The following is a 20,842-nucleotide window of genomic DNA, read 5'->3' as shown; positions in this document are numbered from 1 at the left end:
CAGCTAAGAGATTTAGGTACGCTTGCCGTCATTGTAGCCGTCTGTAAATTGCGTTCGTTGTACTCTGTAGGGTCGAGGTGTCAATCCCACAATGGATCGTTCATCATCTTGAGCTCCTTCTCTCGTTTCCGGCTGCGCTGCAATTTTTGGACCTGTGTCACACCCGATGAGTGACTCGTTTCCCACAACAGGATTTGATTTAAGTTCGGGCAATACGCACCGCAAAGCGAAGCTTTTGCTCATGATCGCGGTTGCTCTCCTCCAGCTCTTCAATCTTTGCTTGGAGTGCAGCCACTTTCGGATTGAAGTGCATGGCATCGTGAAGCTCTACTTCCAGTTTGTGGATCTGCTCGCGATACTTTTGACGAAGCTCATGCTGGCAACGGTGGTTGTGTGTGCAGGTTAGTGCACGCAAGTGCCACAAAAGGTAGAAGACCAAGACTTACCTGCTGATGTAGGAGTTGTGCGGCAATTTTCTCTCCAAGTGTCGCCACCTCGGTGCGCTGAGTGCGCAGAGCATCTTGCTGCTCCAGCAGATGGAGGAGCAGTTCATCTTTCTCGCGCGACCCGATCTTTGTCAATGCTGATCTGACGGTAGGTAAGGAGCCGTCGTCTGTGCTGCCGGTTTGCTGATGATCCTTCTCACGCTGCCACAGGCTTCTCAGCTGCACTGCGAGGTCCTCGACGGATGCGGACGAGGTAGTGGCGAGCTCGGGACCAGCATCAGCTTCATCTTTTGTTTGCTCCACCACCGCTAGACTTGGTCTCTGTGACTCGCCGCATACCAGGCGTTGAGTAGTAGTTCCGGACTGAAGAGCGGCGTGGGCCTCCATAGCTCGTTGGAGGCGAACAGCAGCCGGAACCTGTGGATAAGCCGAGCACACTTACGACGAGAAATTTACAAGGAGGAATTTAGAGAGACTTACGGCGAGGCGCTCGCTAGACCCATTGCTGCCGCTCAACGATGAAGTGCGCGAGTGTGCCATGTCCCGCCCAAGATGCCTTCTCTCCAGGCTCGATTGGCTTGGTGAAGAGTCGTAACGGCTTTGACCATTGTCAGGTTCACGATTGCGGCTGAGGTTTGACTGTGCACCATTTCACAAAGGCTGTTGGTCAAAGGCCGTGGGCTAATTGCATTATTGGCTTTGTCGTTTGGGGCCTGCTTTTCGAACGCTGCCACTCTGGAATGAACTTGGTGTTGGTAAAACGAGAATTATTTTCATTGAGGAAAACCTAATGATATCTACAGTATATGAAATGTGCTACCACGTCGCGAGTGAATCACAGATCGAACTCTTCCTCGTGGACGTCGAAGTGGCACATGCCAATGATCGAGATCGCGTTCTCGGTAGATCGCTTTAGGGCTTCCGGTCCGGAGACGAAGACCCCCACGCTCGAGTTACCACTGGACGCGGCTTCTGGGTGCGTGGCCAAGAATTGCTTGTGGGCATCGTACACGTTTTGCATGAGCTCGTCCATGCTCGGGCGATGACCGACGTTCACCTGGTATTCCGAAATGAGGTCGCGGAACGTGTGCACGTCACTAGCGTATGGCTGAACTCCTCCAGATGTGACTGCCTCCCCGAGCGCGTCCACGGTCTCCGTGTTGGTTTTGGCTTCTGCGATGGTGAAGGCGTACACGGTCAGCGTGACTACAAGAATCACCAGCATAATCTCCACGAAGTTCTGCAGTGGCCAGAGGTTCGTGTCGTGCACCTGCACCTTGGTACCGTACTTCACCGCGATCCAGATCACCAGTGTGAAGAAGAACGACAGGGTGTACACGATAGCTTTACTCGCGCAATGACGGGTAAGAGGCTGGGCAAATGGCTGAGGAGATCTTGACGTGATCGTGGTGTCATATCGTGTTGCCGTCACGTGTGGCTTCCCGGGGAGTCTGCTGTGATCGATCGGAAGAGCAAGTTGGTCATCGCTCGGCGAGCGCGTGATACTGAAGTGCAGGGTGAAGTGATTCTCCTGGGGATCGAGCTCCTTAATTTGCATCAACAGCGGATGAATCTCCTCCAGCAATGACAGTTCTCGGAATGTGAAGATGAAGAATACTTTCTGACGCAGTGGCACGCCGTGGCGCAGCTTGAAAACGATGTCCTCCAAGATCGCAATTAACGGCGTTACTCCAATACCGCCGCCAACGAGACACAGCGTCGGGTACTCGTCGTACAATTCCAGTGAAGCACCATAGAAGCCATCCATGTACACAACCGGTAGTTCGTCCTTCATTTTGCAATCATCCGAGTACTGGACCAGCTCCTTCGTCCAGTCACCGAGTGACTTGAGTAGAACGGTTATCGTGTCTGGATTGGCGTGAGGTGACGAGCTGATAGTGAAGGCGTGCCATTGGAGCTTGGAAATCGCGGGCACATTTAGATACACAAACTGTCCGACCCTGTAGTCCCCTGCTATCGTTGAGGAACGGGCCACCACAACCTTGACAACGTCGTGAGAGAGCGTTGTAAATTCACGGACAGCCACTGGTGTGAAACCATTGGAGCTTGAGAGCACGCGGCAAAATGTGTAGAGCATCACTGACGGGAACAGCCACGCAAGTGTGTTATTCCAGTGCAGCACAACGAAAATGGTTGCGATGATGAAAAGGTGGTGGACCGAGTAAAAGATGTTGTACATCTTGCGACGCATCCACGGAATCGAGGTGAAGCTGATAGCCAGGAAACATAGCAGCGCAATCGTGCCGAAGGTGTTCATCCACCGATCCTTGCCATCGTCACCAACCGCGCAGTTCCTGAAGCACGGAAGTGCCTCCTCCACCCAAGTGCCCTCCTTGATCCAAGCCCAGTAGAAACCCGTGCAGTGCAATAATGCCGTTAACACAGTGATAACTCCAAGCCAGCGGTGATATTTAATGCCGTTTGCGTACGAAATGTTGAGGAATTCCATCCAAACGCACTTGCGAGTGGCTGGGAGGAACAGGAACGCCATGTTGTAAATGCAGACGTAGCCGAAGGTAAGCGCGACAATCTCTAGATAACCGACGAAGTCCAGCTCGGGGGTTCTCTGCTTCATGCGGACCACACGCGCTCGGTAGTAGTACTGGAACACGTAAATGTTGCCTCCAATAAGAAAGGTGAGAAAGAGCAGCTCCCCAACGCTGATCTGGACCACGCGTCCTATAATACGCGGTTTGAGCCGAAGCCATCTAGTGAAAGTGAGCACATTGCGCGATGTGATGCGGCGTACATTGAAGTGACGAAGAAACTCGACAAGGAGAATGGACGCTGCCATCGGAATGAAGCAGAAGAAGAAGAAAAACGTGGGGCGAACCATTTCCGAGTGACCAACTGGAGCACCCTTGGGTTTAACCGCAGGCACGCCATACCAGGAGTCGATAGTCACGCTCACTTTCTTGGTATACGAGTCGGAGAATTGAAAGAGCTGTCCATACGCGTACAGGAAAATCGATGCCAGGATCACGACTTGAGACGCGTTTCCGAGCGGAGCCAACTTGTCAGGCCACTCTGAGGGTCCGAATTTTCCACGCCCAGTGTTCCTGCCTTGATCTTGATCCGAAACTGTCTTGATATTTGCAAATGCCGCGTCCGGATCGGCGGGTGAGGCCATCGCGCTGTCTGCCGTCATGGTGGGTATATTCCCGTGTGAGTTGCTGAAGTTGAGGGCTTGAGAGGTAATTGGGGAATGAATCGAAGTGAGTCGAGCAGAGCACTCCAAATCGCGCACAACTGCTGCTGAACTCGTTTTTTGGAGTTGTTGGTTCACAACGTGAACTCATGGCCCCAGGGCTGAGCGTTTTCGCTATAGTTTGATGGCCAGAATACCAAAGGGACCACAACGACGCCGTTAAATTGGCAGAAATACCTGGCACACGCTCCCGGCGGTTTGGAAAATCGCATATCTACACTGTGTAGTATCGCTAGGCGGTTGAATGCACGCGTCGACCAGAGAAACGGTTAAAATACTGGGCACTGTGTGCGTGCCTTGTACCAATGACTGGGGCTCACGAGATGCGATCGCTCTCGCAGTTACGCCACGACACAAGGCTAAACCTTATCTAAAGCCTTATAGAATAGAAGTCACCCGAAAAAAAATAGTATACTTGAACTCATCAAACTGAGAAGAACATCCACGATAGTTCTCCTGTGCTTTTTGCAGTGTGCCACGGCCGAGGATCGTCGGAGCTCAAGCTCCAAAAATCTGTTTTGCACAATCGCAACCGGGACACCCACAACGAATGAGCTGCATTTTTGTTTCAGCGATGCAGTATCGTACAGTTAAGATTAGGAGGCTGTCCCATCGACTGTCTGTTTTAGTCTTTTCAATTTACCGGCATGATTATTAATATTGTTGAATAGTTCACAAACTGGTCATCGGTGTCTCTCCGAGACTAGATCCTGTGCACGATCCTCCTATTTTACTAACAGTCTACGCACAGATGACATATCTTGGCTGTCCTGAACTACATGTAAAATTTGCAAGGTCCTAGTTTCCTATATATGTTTTGCTTGTCAAAACTGTCGACTGCGCACCACATGCCTTGAACGTCGAAAACTTGCGTTAACTACATGCACTTCTCGTCCGTGTACTCCATGATACCAGCATATTGTTCTACAAGGCGTAGCAAAGTGAAGTTGAAGTGGACTTGGCTACATCTTATCTTGAAACGGCGCGACGCAACTCTGCCTTCCCAGCGATGCTGAGCGGTCCGCAGGAAGCCCGCGCACTGCTGGCGCTGGCGCTGCCCAGCGCCCTGTCAACGTACTGCTACTTTGCCGTCTCCATCACGGAGCTCAGCGTCATGGGTCACCTGGGCGTGGACGAGCTCGCCGCCGTCGCGTACGCACAACTATGCCTGGATCTGTCGACCCTCGTGTTCATGCAGGGCTTCAACGGCGGCATGAACTCGCTCTGTTCGCAGGCCTTCGGCGCTAAGAATTATCACTTGGTGGGCGAGTACACCCTGCTCACGTGTCTGCTGGTCACGGCTGCCTGCGCTCCGATGGCGCTGCTCTGGTGGAACCTGGACAGTTTGCTACTGACGGCGGGGGTCGCCGATCACGTGGCGTCTCTTGCAGGTCAATACGGGCGACTATCGCTGCTGTGGCTGTGGCCTCGCAGCATGTTCCAGGTACTCGCGAGTTTCTACCAGGCGCAGAACATCGTTCTCCCGACTGCCGTGTTCGATGTCTTTATGGTCCTTTTGAATGGTTTCTTCGCCGTCGGGTTCACTTATGGTCGTTTCGGACTGCCCGAGCTGGGATTTGTGGGCTGTCCGCTGGGCACAGCGGTGGCGGTGGCTTTGAGGCTTGTGAGCTACGTCACGTACATGAATGTGTATCGCAAGTATCACCGTCGGTGTAGCTGGCGGTGGGACGGCGGCTTCCTTGACAAGGAGATCGTGTTGAATTTGGTGTCTGTGGGGATACCGCTTGCAGCTGGTGAGTTGCTGGAGAACGCACAATTGACGATCCTGACGCTCTTTGCTGCGAATATCGGTGAAATCCAGCTTGGAACGCATAATGCCATGATGGAGCTGTTTTACTTCGCCACAAGTCCACTCTACGCTGTCATCAATGCCTCCGTCACTCGCATAGGGAACCACCTGGGGGCAGGTCAGCCGTCCCAGGCCATTCTCGCTGCCCAAATATGCGGAATCTGCATCGCCACACTCACGGTTGTGAACGGTGTGGTCATCGTCAGTTCACGCAAACACCTTGGCCGGATTTTCTCCGACAGTCCTGAGGTCACGTCGACTTTCAGTCAGGTGTGCGCTCTCGCTGCGCTTGCGTATTTCATTTTGTCGTTCTTTTGCTACGCCCTGGTAAGTCTGCACTTGTGCTCCTTTAGGCATGACTAGTGAATTCTAATCGGATTGGATTTACAGGCTGTTCTACAAGCCCAAGCGCGGCCGATGCCGCTTGCAATTGGCATGGTCGCTGGCGCTTGGTTGGTTGGGATTCCATCAGCTTACTTCATGGGTGTCCACGCAACTCACCCAAGTCTACTGGGGCTTTGGGAAGGCATGATATGCGGATATACAGTGACGTCGTTCGCTAGCTTCGTCCCAGCCTTCTGTCGACCTAATTGGCAAGAGGAAGCTGATAAAGCCGTCGAGCGCTCGCATTTGAAGGAAACGGAGCTCGCTTCTCCGCAAGAATTAGATCGCTTACTCGCATAGCGTGATGACTCATCACTGATGAGACTTTAACCTAGCGTCTGAGTAAATGCGTTTAGAATTCATCTCTGGGACTTCTTGCCTACGCATCTGGACTCGTGATGACCTTCAGGCTATCCTGCAGTTTGGCGGTGTAGCGGTTGAGAGCCTCCACAATTTCGTCGTCTTCGCGCTCGCGGGCCTGGAGTGAAATGCATGGCGTTGGTTTTAAATGAACGAAGCTAAGCAGCAATTATACCTGAATTCGTACCTGTGCTTCAGCCACCAATGCGTTCTGTATCTTGGCGATTTCTTCCTGTGCAAACGCATGGAATCTTTCATCCCCGCGTATCCGAGTAGAGCTGTACGTATCCAATGCGTTCTTCAGGTTTGAGTACTTTAGCTCGCGGTCATGCTGCAGCACGAATACAACAACACAACTATTTGTCAGTAGAAGCTGTTGCAGTGCGTAGCTCGTACGACAACATGCTCCCATCGTACCCGCTCTCGCTCTAAGGTTTCTACGGTGTGGTGTTCATGATCGCTTAACCTTTTCAAAATCATCGCCTCCTGGTTGGTACGCCTCTGACGCTCTTCCTCAAACGCATCCATGAAGGCGACGAGCTTCTGCGTGAGTTCGTTCGTCTTGTTCTCGATCATGAGTGGGATATCGTGTTTTTCCTTTGCCACCAAAGCCTGCAGGTCATTGATCTCCTGCGTTAAGTGATCGAGGCGGTCATCAACCTGCTTGGCGCGATCACTCAGCAGCGTCTCGAAGGCCGCTGTCATATGCGCCACCTGCTCATCGCAGTAGTTCTGCAGCGACTTGTTCATCTCGATTCGCTTCTTGATCTCCGCCTCCAGCTTGTGCTCCAGACGACCCATTTCCTGCCGCATTTCCGCCAACCGGTACTCATCTTTCTCGCGGCGTTGCTACGTTCCAACAGGTCCAATTAGGAGAAAATACAAACGCCATTTTGATCGATGGTCCTACCCGCGTCCCGATGCGCATAACGTCGTCGAAGGTGGTGAAGCCGCTCATGAGCTTTTCCAATTTGCTGCGCGTCGCCGTCATCCCGATCTGCGTCGCTGCGAGCGCATCCTCTTCGCGCAGCTCCTTGCCATCACTCTCCTCCGAGGCCTCGCGTTGGTTCATGCTTGCAAACGGCAGATTGCAACTGATAGCGACGCTTCATGATACGCGCGTGAATGGTCAGGTTCACGCTGGTTAGTTTTCCAGCGAGTGCGTAAAGTGACATGGTGCTAGCTAATATCGTTAGTTTTGAGGCGTGCTTCGCAGGTGGACGTCCAACTTATCGCTGAAGCGTACTTCGCGTAGCCGCACCGGGGGATGCCGACTACAAAACAGTAACATGGTTCGACAACACCGCCTCCTAGTTTACTTTTGTGCTGCTCCCAATTGTTGTGCTAGGTGGATGATGGACGCTGCATTGAGGATCCAGGATGAGGACTCTGGTGTAAGTCGTCGAACCAGAGCTGATGGCTTTTAAAGAGAACGAAGCTGTATCTTGTCACACGAATCCAGCCGTTCGACTCCCGTACGCAACCCCCCTCGAACTCAATTGGCAAGCGCCATCCACGAGATCATTCTGTAATCTTCGAGTTTTGCGGACATTTGTTTTTCCTGAAGAAGGTTGATTACTAGTTTCCATTGGTTCCACTGTAGCTGCTTATCGCCGAGAACGTGCCCTTGTTCACTCAACGAGCCGTCACACAAAACTCTTAACACTTCCATCGACATGCTGTTCTCGTACAATATAGTAGCGATTTCAAGTTCGACCATGAACAGCAGTCCAGCATTGACACTCGTCGTTTAATCAACTTCAACAATTTTGCCTAGATACGTTCAGTCCAATTTGACAGCATATGTATGCCCAACTGAAAAATACTAAAAACGTGGTTAGCATCTCGACGAGCTTCTACCCTGCAGGATACGATGCAAGCTGCATAAATACAGTCGCCAAGCAGCATAGCAACGAAGCTGCGAAGCCAGCGAGGCAGCCGGAAGCCCGGATAAAAGGGGGCGATGTATCCGCAGGATATCCTCGTCTCTAGGTAAATCCACTGCACAGATCTCCAGCATCCTGCACAGTGTTAGTACTACTAACCTTACTCCGCACTGCAGCGTAAGGTTAGTTGTGTAGTTTGGGTCTGCAGCAGCATTCGCGGTGGCGTGACGGAGACACGCTCGACCAGGCGGGCGAATGACAGCAGCAGTGTCCTGCACAGAAATGTCCGCCCTCCCCCACCCAGCTCCTGACAAGGGCGGGGTGACTCAGCCTCCCTCGCGTTCTCCCGCCCATGACATCCGTCCCCCTTGTCACACGATTCTGATTACCCCTGACCAGCCCTCGAAGATCAGCTCGAGCACTGAGCACTCCGACTCCTGCGCGTGTGACGCGACGCAATGGCCCGCGCGTCTCCGGCCTCCGAGCTCACGCCGCTGCTGGCGGACGTGCGTCTGAGCGTCTCCCCGTCCCCCGCCGCGCACTCGCCACCCTTCCGCCTGCCGCGCTGGTTCGTGCTCGCCATGCTGCTGGGCGTGTGCTGCTCGCTGGCCTGGCTGGCGCTGCTGGCGCTGGGGCTGCGCCTGGACGCCGCCTCCAGCCTGTACGCGGGCGTGCTCAACTCGCTGCTGGGCAGCTTCCTGTCGGCCAGCGGCTACTGCTGCCAGAAGTACGCGCACATCCGCGTGGCGCGCAACTCGGCGCTGGGCACGGCCTCCATGCAGAGCTCCTTCCTGGCCGGGCTCGTGCTGCTGGCCGTGGGCACCGTGTCCGCCGTCATCAACCTGGGCATCCTCGGCCAGGCCGTGCAGGCGCCCTTCGCGGCGCTCACGCTCATCTACAGCGCGCTGCTCGGCCGCTTCGTGCTGCGCGAGAGCTTCGGCCTCTACGACCTGCTCTCCAGCGCGCTCATCGTGCTGGGCGTGGGCGTCGACGTGTACGCCGCGCAGCTGGCCGACGTGCCGCACGAGGCCTACACGCTGCAGTCGCTCGGCCGCCTGCTGGCGCGCGACTCGGTCTTCCCGCTGGCCTACACGGTGCTGGCGCTCACGTACGCCACGCTGCTGCTGCGCCGCGTGCACACGGACAAGCTGCAGCGCCACCCGGTGGGCCTGCTCGCCTTCAGCTCGTGCGCCGGCGTCATGGCCGGCTTCACGTCGCTCGCGACCAAGTCCGTCGTGGAGGTGGCCAAGTCGGCGCTCGCCCGCCAGGACTGGCTCGTGTTCGTGAACCCCTTCTTCCTGCTGCTGGTGCTCGCCATCCCCTGCGCGCTCGTGCCGCAGCTCTTCTTCCTGAACAAGGGGCTCGAGTTCTTCGGGACGCTCAAGTTCATCCCGCTGTACCAGGCGTTCATTATCATCGGCAACATGGGCTGCGGGATGATCTTCTACAACGAGATGGCCAGCTACAGCTCCAACGCGCTCGTGTACTTCCTGGGCGGCATCATGATCACCATCTGCGGCGTCTGCGTCCTGCTGGTCAAGGTCGATGCCGACGGGAATGGAGACGGCCGACGGTCAACTGCAGTGAAGGCAGTCGACCGCCCCATGGACGAGCTGCTGGACCAGAAGAGCAAGGACAAGGAACGGTTCGAGACGGATTTCACGTTTCAGCAAATGAAGTGGGCGACGGAAGGAGATAGCCCCAAGAAAAACGAGCTGCGTGCATTCCGCGACTTCCGTGAGTGCCAGGAGGCGATCGTTGACCTGCTGGTATCCGCTCGCAAGTCGATTTACTACTCGACCTTCTTGTGTGACTTCACCCAGGTCCTCCACACTACAAATGAGGAGCACAAGGACAGCACGTTCGTGTCACTACTCCGTGACGCTGTGGATCGTGGCGTCGACGTGCACATTCTGTACAACCCCGTGCGGGACTACGGAACGAACTCCATCGCCGACCTACGCCTCATCTTGCCGCCAGAGGTGCATTTCGCCTGCTCTGTCAGCGACCTTGGCCCGAGCTGGTTTACGCGCCACATGTCGAACAACTCGAGGTACGCCTTCCACCACCAGAAGTATCTGTGTATCGACGAAGAGACCATCATGGTCACAGGCTGTGACGTTAACACGGAGCGTGAGGGCTGGCTCCGTAAGAATCATCTCGGGTACTATTGGCACGAGCTCAGTGTTATCTGCCGCTGCACGTCTGATATGGTGAGATGGATTCATGCTAACCACGAGCCAGCCGAGAACAAGCGCTACTACGATCAATTCATGGAGTCGCCCCCGTTCCCATTGGTGTCTGGTGGGTGGAGAGAGGAAAACTGCATGGTCAACATGATCATGAATGCCAAGCACTCCGTGCAGCTAGAAAGCCAAATCATGATCTCTGGTGGCTCGCTGCAGCACAACCGCATCTGCCCTGCGATCGTGGCGCGTATTAGCCAAGCTCATCGTAAGGGTGAGCCGTTCCACGCACTCATTCTGACAAACGCGGCCCAGAAAGACGAACCATCGTTCCTGGCACGCACGTACTGCACGCTTTCCATTCAGTGGTCGCTCGAGCAGCTTGAAGACTGCGCGCTGGCGTACGGCCTCACGTTGGATGAGTTGTGGCAGCATCTTCAAGTCGGTCGTCTCGAGCATGACGGCGTGTTGATCAAGGTGCATTCGAACATCGTCATTGTGGACGGGAAATACGCGCTGAGGTCGTCTTCAAATTTGGCTGATCGTAGCCTGAGCGCACGCCCGAACGACACCGAACTGGGTCTTCTCTTTTCGGGGCCTTGCGTATACAAGCTGCAACAAGACCTTCTCAACATGTACTTGGGCACGACTGGCGAGATTTACTCGTGGGCCCAAGTATTTGAGCGCATCAGGGGTACGCCGATGAGGAAGCCGACCGGAGTGATAAAGCCGTTGGAGAAGAAGACTTGGAGTCCTGTGTTCACGTGGTTCATGATGAACGTTTTCATCTATCTCAGTGAAGGCGCAACAGGCGGCCGCGTCAAGGTGACGTACGAAACCACGGTCATTGGCGAAGACAGACACGAGTTTGAAAACTAAGAGTGCTAGAAAGACTTTGATGGGGATACTGCAACTCGTTGCGTGCGATAAACTCACTTTCACTAATAGCCCATTTCCTTGATGAGGGTTTTGTAGCTCGCTCCTTCGTTTGTGGTTGTCTTCGTCTCCACTGGTGATGCAGATCTACAACACGACAAAGCGCCATACAAGTTAGACTACTTGAGTGCCGACAACTCAGCATGACGGTGTGCACGTACGTCTTCTTCGAGGGTAACTCCATGCCTAAGAGTTCTAGTAACTCATTTCGAGCAGAGCGCACCTGGAAAATCTGCACAGATGTTATTTGTCACGCTTTCTCGTTAATCTGATGCAACCGTGACTTACCGAAGCGTCCCATGCTGTATCACTCAAGATCTCGACCACGGCATCATACTACAGACACATAATACCTCATTAGCGCATGCAAAGACAAGAAAGCGAGTTCTACACCACCGCTACTAACCTTCTCCTCGTCAACGATCTCATCGTGAAGAAGCAAGCGCGTGTAGAGTTTTTCTGCAGTCAGTTTTCGCACCTTCGGGAACTTGTGCCCGAGGAACAGCACAAGAGCTCGTAAAGTCTTGGTTTCTGTCTCGGGGTCGCTTGGAAGTAAGCCAATAAGCACACTTATTGCGGCACTAAGCTTGGGGACTGCAGTACATTTCTGGATTTCATCACGTAGCGCAGTATACAATCGTTCTCCAAAATCTGTTGCTGAAGTACAACCATCTTCCGTTTTCCGTTCTTCAAACAGGAAGCGTAGCAGGTTTGACTCAAGTAGCAGCGCCATCGTCTTCATGAGGGGAATTGTAACGCGATCGTCCTGGTGGTGACGGGTCAGCAGCGTCACCAAGAAAAAGCTGAACCGATTGAGCAACCCAAAGTTTTTCGCCTGCAAATGTGTTCGCACCCATTCGAAAAGAGCACTCTTGGAAGCCTTTACGACACTTTCAGTCAAGCCACCCACGCTGATCACAAGACCCGCAGCAACTTCCTCCATGAATTCTGGGATATCCATCATTTTCACAACCAATGGAAACGTGTCGTGGGCCATGGACCAGTTCACTGTTAGCGTCGACGGGAATATCTGCTTCTCGAGCTGAAAACGGTCCGGGATACAGTCAACACGAGGGTTCGTTGAATGGAGCAATCGGAACAAAATGCTACCGGCGGTCATCCTCATGTTGTCAAGTTTCTCTGCTAGCTGTTTCGCCAACGCTCCGAACTGTAGTTAAGCACATGAATAACATATTATGTTAGTTCGGAACAAAACGAATCCTCAACGGTAGTAGTCAGCTTACAACTGTGCCCACAAGGTCCGGAGATAATCGTCGAGCAAAGGGCATTGAAGATGCCGATTTCACCAGCTCATCCTTTTCTCCAAGCTTGATGCGGTCGGCAATCTCCGGAATCTGGAAACCGGTGCTGCTGTCACTATTTTGACAAGTATCACCTAAGTCCATAGACAACCTCTTCGCGTGAAGAAGCCCGACTCCCTTGGGGCCGAAGTAATAGTAGCCCAACGCTGGCTTCTCAAATTTAACATAGCATAGCGGGTCCGATTCCGACATACCACTGATCTCTTCGATCTTGCGCTTTCGGTCCGATAATCCATCAACAATTACACCTTGGCCATACTCTGTCCTCGCAACTGCTCCAACAAGACGGAAATGTTGGTTTTGCGCGTGCGTACTTTCACCAAGAAGCAGCTTCTCCAAGCCCAGCATTGCTTCCTTGCGGACCCAGGAGCCGACATCTCCACGTTCGTCTAGCCGATAATCTTGATGGACACACCGGACGAGCGTCTGGACTACGGCATCCTCCATACCGTTGAGATCTAGCTCAGCTGGTGGTCGAGAACTCAGGTCAACTAATGCTTGGACTGCTGCTACTCGACTGCCAGGATCTTCGTCTTCTGTAGCAGGACCCTGCAAGGATGCTGCTCGAATCACAGCCCCCAATACTTCCTCCATGCAAGGTTGTACCAATTCCTTTGAAGCGACTCCTACAGCACGTAGAAATCCTCGCCGGGCAGCTACGTTTGGATTTGATACCTTGACCGATACACCATTTTCCTTGGAGACTATCATGATCCCCGAGCTGATGTATCGCGGTACCAATGCTTGCATATATTTTACGTGGACAGGACTGCCCTTCTCGAATATCCTAGGGCAGTACTGAGCTGTAAAAGCGCCAAATGCGTCAATTGCTGCATCACGGACACCTTCAGTCGGATGAACAAAGCACTCTTCTAGCATTGATAGATACTTTTTCACATGAGCAAATCCCAGGCTTAGTCGAGAATTCGAGATCACTTCAATCACATGGCATACAGCAGTGCGGATCATCTCACCACCGCGTCCTCGGAACAGACGTCGCTTATCCACCTCAATCGGCAGAATTTTGACCTTCTTCTGCAGTTCCCCATCAATAAATACTGGCACCTGAGCTAGGCAGGTTAGCAACTCCGCGATGCTGATCACCGCACCATGTCGAACGATTACCTCAGCATCAGGAGATAGAGCAGAAGCCAGCAGCCGAGGAAAAATTCGAGTCATAGCGTGTGGCGGGTCCAACGCTCCTATCTTTCCTAGCGCCGAAGCAGCGAGGCTACGAATTTGGACGTCCCAGTGAACAATTTTCGACTCGATGAGATGTTCCAGCAGTGCATATCGGTACTCTGGATACTTCGCAACAAATACACTCACATCCAAGAAGGCATGGCGTAAATTCGCCACCGAAAAGTAATCAGCTTTAGTGAGCAGATCGATGCCATTCGGAAAGTTCGTTCGTCCTTGTCGCCCAACGTTCTCTTGAAACGCCGCAGATGCAGCTCGACGGCAGTTCAGTTCGCGGTCGAACACACAGTTGACAAGCATCGCAGGCGCGAGAACTTGCTTTAACCAAGGCAGCAGCAGCGAAGGTTCGTAGGCTCGCGCAAACGACCAACATGCATAGCACGCTGCATCACGCACGTGAGATCCAATACTGTACGTACCCTTGCGAATGTCGTACTTCAACGCATTAGCGACGCACTCTACCGCATCGGGAAGTCGCTGGGGTAGTAACACTCCACGGCGTGCAAGTTCTGCCAGCGCTAAGCTTGCTCCATGCCAAGCTCCATCTCCCTCAGTAGCCACGAAAAGCTCGAGCACGGATTGAACTATATCGTCAGCAAACTCATACGGCAGACGCCCAGTGATTCGGCCGATTCCCTTGGCAGCCGACCAGCGCACCACGGTATCTTTGTCTCGCAATCCGCACAAGAGAACTTCTACTATCTGCTCAAGTTCTTCCACTACTTCAAATGTATCGTCATCTTCGTCATCGTCGGAAGCATCTTGCAGACGAGTTGGCGTAGAAGCAACGGTGTTGCCAGCCGTCAAACCTAGAGACTGCATGTTCAGTTCCAGCGACCGCAGACCACGACTGTAGCGCCACGACCGGACCTTGGGCGGTAAATACAGCAGCCCTAAGCGCTGCACAAGCTTCACGCTGAGCTTCCGGTGCAACGTGCTGCTACTGGGTCGGTCCGACCGAGCGTTATCCTCAGTGAGATGCGCCACAAGCTTCATCACCGTGGCAAAATAAATGCGGCTGGCCTCGATGTGCTGCTCTCGAGGCGAGTTCTTGGCAATATGAGCCAGACACAGCATAATGCCCGTGACCTTGAACTGCAGCACGCGCGTGTCCTTGCCCTCCGAAGCAGCCATGAGCTCTCTGTTGGCCCAATTCAGGAACTGCGTCAGGTAGTGCTGCTCCATGTCCGGTCGGCTCAGCAGGCGCGACAGGCACACGGCCGCGGCGACCTGCGTCGCCCCCGGGTCGCTCAGGTAGTCCTTGCACAGCGTGACGATGTTGGCCACGATGGAGGTGTCAGCGGACGAGTCGATGGTGGTGAGGTCGAAGGGCACGAGGCACAGCATGGACAGCCACAGCAGCAGCACGTAGCGCGTCTCCCAGGCCGCGTGGTCGGCGCGGTCCTGCGACTGCAGCAGCTGCAGCGTCGGCTCGAAGTCGCTCACCTCGTGCGGCAGCAGCTTCACCAGCGTCTTGTAGCCGCGCACCTTGCACAGGTGGTACACGAGCTGGAAGAGCTTGTGCAGCTGCGGGTTGCGGTACACCTGGCACGGGAAGGCCACGCCCTGGGCGGCGTCGGCTTGGGTCTGCGCCCTCTCGGCCATGACGCGCTTGATCTCGTGCACGACGGGCGCCAGCATCTCGCGCAGGTACGGGTCCAGCAGGTGCGACTGCTCCAGGTACTTGTCCAGCTGGGCAGCAGTCCACCAGAGACAGTTAGGCGGGGGAGCACGGATCGCTAGGGACGGACGGACGTACCGTGGAGGTGACGGAGCAGTGCGCGGCCAGGAAGTCACGACTCACGTCGCTCTCGGGCGTCGGCGGCCGCGTCTGCGTCATCTGCAGCAGCAGCTCGCGCACCTGCTCGCGCTCCTCGAAGAAGCGCCGCTCGCTGCAGCTCTCGCCCTCCATCGCGTCCGCGGACATGCCGGTTCGCTCGAGCGGATCCAAGTGCAGTGGCGTATGATTTGTCCGCCCGTCGGCGGCTTATAATGTGTCGATGCTCTAACATATGTCGATGGTCAAGTTGCTGCAACAGATTCAGGAATCTGTCAAATTAATACCAGACGCCCTAGTATTTGTAGGCGTTCGCTAGATTCACGCCAGGTGCGAGATAAAGCTCCATTGTGCGTCGTCACCTCCGTTTATCTTATTGCAAGGAGACTCTATTTATACGGGTCACTCAACCCTGGACTAGCACAGCCCAATCTGTCCATCCACGGCATTTCAAGCCGATGGCGCAGCGCGGGGCAGCATGGACGGAGGACGACGAGCAGGAGGTGAAGCAGTCGCTGCACCAGAAAGAGGCAATCACAGCCCAAATGATCGGCATCATCTCGGCGCGACTCAACTCGTTGCAGACGACAGGTCCGAAAGCACACGGACCATCGCTGCTCACCGTATTGAGTTCTAACTTGTTCGGAAATTTGGCGATTCTCGCAGCGAACAACCGTAAGCACGGACTCGAGTGCGACCTGCGCGTCAACTCGGACTACTGCTCCAAGATGGTGCCTCCTCTGGTGGACACGCTGGAAAGTCGGGGTGCCGCAGCTGCCAAAAGCAGAGCCATCTCGTCGACTACTCTGGCGAGCAACCAAGCTATGCTGGAGCGGCTATTCGGTCCCGATGAAAAAACTCGAGCGCACGCGGTAACTTTGGCAGCATTTATGCTGACTCGCTTGCCAATGCACTAACATTGTGTTGCTTCGGCCATCCAGCAAGTCCTCAAGAAGAAGAAACTGGAGATTCACAAGGGCGATAATAGGCGCAATGCGCGTGGACAGATAGAAAAACAACTGCAGGCGAGCATCGAAGGACATATCACTCGAACGGTGGAGAGTTTCGTGTATGGGATGAATGACGGAGATTTCAACGCGACGAATCTGAGAAGCAGCGTATACATGAACACCAATTTGCTGTTGCTACATACGTTCGAGCGGATCCACACGAACCACGGTCGGCGAAATTTCAAGCGCTTCCTGTTATCAGAGCTGTCAGGGGCTCTCTTTGAAGAAGTGTTCTGGCTGATCTTCTGTCATTTCTACCAGAAGAACTCGTTAGCGCAGCAGCGAGCATTCGCAGACGAGATCAGCTCAAAGTACGTCAAAATGGTGGCTGCGCTGCGTGGGAACATGGACTATCTGTTCCGCGTTTACCCGTATGCTATCGCAAGCGGTGTCTGTTGGGGGTTTCACTACCTCTTTCCAGGGTCTCGTCACCTCTACACGCCAGAGTTTAAGAATGACGTCTACCTCTTTGTGTGCCAGCTGCTGCTTGGCCTCAAGATGACACCGGCTTCGGTGCAATCCATGAGACGTCAATACTTCCCTGAGGAAGTCGTCGACGATCTTGGCCCCAAGATTAAACCTATTAGAAAATTAGCAGGTTCCGCATCTGCTGGGGCGATTGGTGACGGAACTATAGCTGGAGGTAGTTCGGCGAGACTCGCAGATATTGCTCAACTCCCGAGGCTTCTATCACCGCAAACTTCTCAAACACTTGCAAAATCGGCCAGTGAGGCATCATATCTGGGTAAATTAGCGACCGGAGACAACAGTATCGCCAAGATTCTGGGATCTCCTGCTACTCCGGTTTTGAGCTGTGATCTGGACGATGAAGATGCTTTCGGTGCTTCACACCGTTTTCGGCGCCATCAGCAGCGAGCTCTTTTCAATGCGGCTCAGTTGAGCCCTCTGATGAAGCAGTATTTCCGGTCTCCAACCAAAAATGCGAAAAAGGCCAGCTTCGTGCTGCGCACCACCCCTGCTGCCGACTGTGCCGTTGGTGGGGAGGAGACATTCCACAAGTTGTAAGTGCCTTTGGGGGGGGGGGGGGGGGTCGCAGCGTGACACAGCTAACTGGTCGTCGTTGTTTTTTTTTCGGTCTCATACAGCTACCGTCGCAAACCACAGAAAGGATACGCGGCTGAAGCGCAGCGACAACACGAGAAATGCATGCATGAAATCCAGAAGGAGCAGCGCGACACCAAGCGCGAAATCGCTGCATTGCACGAAACACGAGATCTTGTGCTCGGCAGCGGGAAGAAGGCGTTGCAAGCATATTGTACCGTTCTAATGAGCCGGAAACACGTTAGCGACGAAGAAGATACGACTCCGACTGCTGCAGGAATGATAGTAGGGGCATCAAACCAGTAGACTTGTCTTCGCAAATCCACACTAAAACATGGCGTTATATTCTAAGTGAAAGGCTGGTGAAAGAGCGTTGTGGGGTGCATGTATGTACCGGTGAATGGGATGGTTGACATTAAAGGATTTTGACTCAAGCAGCAACAACGAAGCAAGGAATCTTGTCGCGTTAGTTCGTCTTCAACAGTAAAGCGGGGCGTGAGCCCAGATACGCGTGCCGGTTAAGCAACATCAGGATGCTGAGGAGTGCGTCTAGCAGGATGCACACTACCTTCTCAACCGGCTCAGATGTTGGCAGGGTTGAGAATCCCCGACTTCTGGTTTGGGTTGTTCGGAGAGCAACCGTACAGCTGCACCTTGTTGTTTTGCTCAGGGTCCGTGTCCAGGCAGAAACCCTGGTGCGTCGCATGCTTCAACTTACCAGTCGAGCTCTCGTATGTCCACTTCTGGTTGGGTTCGTTGTCCATGCAGCGGTACACGTGCACAATGCCACCGTCCCAGCCCTGGTAGGCATCCAGACAGCGGTCGGCGCTCTTCGAGCGGATCTGTTTCGTGGTCGAGTCAAAGAACCAAGTTTGCTGCTCCTTCACTAGCCAGTCATTCGACTTCACCGACATGTACAGACCAGCGTTCTTTTCTGACAGCATCATGTTCGTGCCAGCGTTGCGGATGGCACGCGGGTCCATCCATCCAATAGTCAACTGCTGGAAGTTGCTCTTCATCGAGTCGTCCTCCTTGAAGACTCCGAAGTTGGCCTCCACGACATCGTCGCCGTTGGTTACGCGCCACTGCGAGTCGAAGGCAGTGAACCAGTAGTACTCCATGTTTGTCGCGCGAGCCACCTGAAAGAAGTCCGAGAAGAATTTGGCCTGGTTGGCAGGGGATGACACGCCAGTTTTAGCGTTGTGACCATCCGAGCTCCAGCCCACCTCCGAGAGTACCATGCGCTTGTTCTTCTTCGCAGCAGTGACACGGATGGCGCGAATACGATCGAGCGTCTTGGCCGCACCCTCGTTCACGTCGACGCCCTCCCAAAAAGCGAATTCGTTGACGGAAACGTAGTCCACGGCGCCAACCATCTGCGGGGCACGCAAAGAATTAGTGAGCAGGCCTTGTCACTCAATATATCAACATGAAGCAGCGTACCTGCGGGTTGTCGTAGTAGATATCAATGACATCGGCGATGGTGACGGGGGTGTTCTTCCCACGGCTGCGAAGGTAGCTGCGGATCTCGTTCATGTAGCTGATAGCCGTGTTCGCCGTGATCTCTTTGCGGTAGATGGTCTCACTGCCAACGCTAAGCCCAATAACGTTGTTGTCATAGAGACCCTTGTCAATGAGCGAAGCCAGCTTGGCCTTCTCCTTGAGAAGGTAGTCATGGCTCTTCGTCGTCCAGATACCAAGGTGCACCTGAAGCCCGGCGTTCTTGGCAGCCGGAAGCACGAGCTCGGCCTGGTTGCAATCGAGCAACGAGTAGATTCGCACCCTGTCCGTGATGCCCTTCAGCGCGAACATGTCCTTCTGCACCTCGGACGCAGACTTGCACTTGGAGCTGTCGGGAGCCCAATCCGGGCCCTTGCGCGTGTTGTAGTTGACGCCGTGCATCTTCACGTTGAGGGCCTCCGTTTCACCGGGAAACATCAGTAGCGCAGACGCCACGAAAGCTGGGAGGAAGAGCTTCATCTTGAATTATACTTTTGCCGAGAGCAATAGTGAGTCCACTACGTAGACGCGTGCTGCCCTGCTGGAAAGTTAGAGAATGAATGACACTCAGTTTAGCCAAGAGTGCAAGCCGTAGAAGCGTGCTCTTGGTGGCAACGTAGCACTGAGAGAGCGCCCGCCATACTGTACGCTTGAGACACTAGAGGGCATGCACTGGAGAGTGCAAGCCAACGAATGCGGCCGAGCTTCAATGCCGAGCAATTAATGCGCCCGCTCTTCGAACAGAAAAGCGAGCTCGAGAAAACTTTTTGCGATGAGTCAATTGTAGTTATTCACTCAACAACACGAAAGTCGAGTTGTTTGACATGCATTGCCTCAAAAGTCATTGAGTGTTTTCCGTAGCGACAAATTGCCTGCGTTACTGCCTCTTTTCCTCCGCGTGTCGTTTTATTATGCATTGTATATCCTACCTTTGAATGAATGCCAAGGCCTAGACTTGGAGAAATGCGATGTATGAGTACAAGAAACTACAAACACATTCAGTTGTGCGGCCAAGATAGGCCTTTACAGCCAATCTCGTCAGATGAGGTGGTAACATGTGCGTTATCATGCGATAGACTGCGACTTGCGTTATCCACAGAAACGGTCCCACTTGCTTTGGAGACCTGTGCTCTCACGCCACACGACTCGACAACAGCAACAACAGCGACACGAAACATGAAGCACTACATGTAATACATGTAGCTTACACATTTTAGTGGAGAGTGACAACACAATCATCACCGAGAGGATTTTGGCGCCGACCACGGCCCGTTGCACACGTCTCTCGTTGCCATTGTCAAGGAACAACGCCAATTTGATAATAGTAGGTCGGTTAACTAGTTAGTTTGCAACCAGCCAAATATCAAATCTTCACCAAATTGCATGTTGGACTTTGTATAAAATGGTATAGCACACGGGCGACAGACGCGTCTGTGAAGGAACAATCAATTCGGGGGTAACTACTCCTTTTCCCGTGATTCTCGATCTTTTCAGCTAAACACAATATCAAGTCCAATCCAAGCATCCCCGCTATCTCGAGCAACTCGGACACCTAGCCCTGTACTTCTCCTGAGCCAGTCGACGCTTTTGTTTGAGCTTGATGCCGAGTTCAATGAGCTTGTTTTGCGACCGTCTGTACCAATCTCCATTTTCGCGCCGAAGAGGACAATGAGAGACGTGCACGTTGGTCAGTCCCACACACAGTCGAAACACGTCGTCGTACAGCCGGATGCC

General features: G+C 53.7%; 6 protein-coding genes across 6 annotated transcripts; 3 read left to right on the top strand and 3 right to left on the bottom strand.

Moving 5' to 3' along the window:
* Window positions 1-80: 80 nt before the first annotated feature.
* On the bottom strand, window positions 81-833 carry IUM83_16139 (nucleolar GTP-binding protein 2; the record flags this gene model as incomplete). The annotated part of the gene is made up of 3 exons (XM_067941001.1): window positions 81-152; window positions 221-376; window positions 447-833. The coding sequence occupies 3 exons, from the start codon at window positions 831-833 to the stop codon at window positions 81-83; spliced, it is 615 nt and encodes a 204-aa protein (XP_067785427.1).
* A 3,851-nt stretch (window positions 834-4,684) lies between these two features.
* Window positions 4,685-6,169, top strand: IUM83_16138 (Multidrug/Oligosaccharidyl-lipid/Polysaccharide (MOP) Flippase Superfamily; the record flags this gene model as incomplete). The annotated part of the gene is made up of 2 exons (XM_067941000.1): window positions 4,685-5,812; window positions 5,876-6,169. The coding sequence occupies 2 exons, from the start codon at window positions 4,685-4,687 to the stop codon at window positions 6,167-6,169; spliced, it is 1,422 nt and encodes a 473-aa protein (XP_067785428.1).
* A 79-nt stretch (window positions 6,170-6,248) lies between these two features.
* IUM83_16137 (SF-assemblin) lies at window positions 6,249-7,301 on the bottom strand (the record flags this gene model as incomplete). Its single annotated transcript, XM_067940999.1, has 4 exons — window positions 6,249-6,347; window positions 6,417-6,560; window positions 6,647-7,078; window positions 7,140-7,301. 4 exons carry the CDS (start codon window positions 7,299-7,301, stop codon window positions 6,249-6,251), a joined length of 837 nt encoding a protein of 278 aa, XP_067785431.1.
* Window positions 7,302-8,573: 1,272 nt separating this feature from the next.
* IUM83_16136 (PhosphoLipase D) lies at window positions 8,574-11,180 on the top strand (the record flags this gene model as incomplete). The annotated part of the gene is made up of 3 exons (XM_067940998.1): window positions 8,574-9,760; window positions 9,831-9,852; window positions 9,939-11,180. The coding sequence occupies 3 exons, from the start codon at window positions 8,574-8,576 to the stop codon at window positions 11,178-11,180; spliced, it is 2,451 nt and encodes an 816-aa protein (XP_067785471.1).
* Window positions 11,181-11,242: 62 nt separating this feature from the next.
* IUM83_16135 (Tubulin-specific chaperone D) lies at window positions 11,243-15,686 on the bottom strand (the record flags this gene model as incomplete). Its single annotated transcript, XM_067940997.1, has 9 exons — window positions 11,243-11,324; window positions 11,399-11,469; window positions 11,526-11,573; window positions 11,644-12,185; window positions 12,247-12,279; window positions 12,348-12,405; window positions 12,482-13,119; window positions 14,179-15,451; window positions 15,519-15,686. 9 exons carry the CDS (start codon window positions 15,684-15,686, stop codon window positions 11,243-11,245), a joined length of 2,913 nt encoding a protein of 970 aa, XP_067785429.1.
* Window positions 15,687-15,994: 308 nt separating this feature from the next.
* On the top strand, window positions 15,995-17,914 carry IUM83_16134 (FAM227B protein; the record flags this gene model as incomplete). The annotated part of the gene is made up of 4 exons (XM_067940996.1): window positions 15,995-16,127; window positions 16,203-16,408; window positions 16,478-16,857; window positions 17,653-17,914. The coding sequence occupies 4 exons, from the start codon at window positions 15,995-15,997 to the stop codon at window positions 17,912-17,914; spliced, it is 981 nt and encodes a 326-aa protein (XP_067785430.1).
* Between the last annotated feature and the right edge of the window lie 2,928 nt (window positions 17,915-20,842).

The sequence above is a fragment of the Phytophthora cinnamomi genome, assembly GCF_018691715.1.
Source record: "Phytophthora cinnamomi strain GKB4 chromosome Unknown Contig80, whole genome shotgun sequence".
Taxonomy (NCBI): Eukaryota; Oomycota; class Peronosporomycetes; order Peronosporales; family Peronosporaceae; genus Phytophthora; species Phytophthora cinnamomi.
The sequence above is the reverse complement of the archived record's forward strand: the minus strand, read 5'-3'. Positions and strand labels throughout refer to the sequence as shown.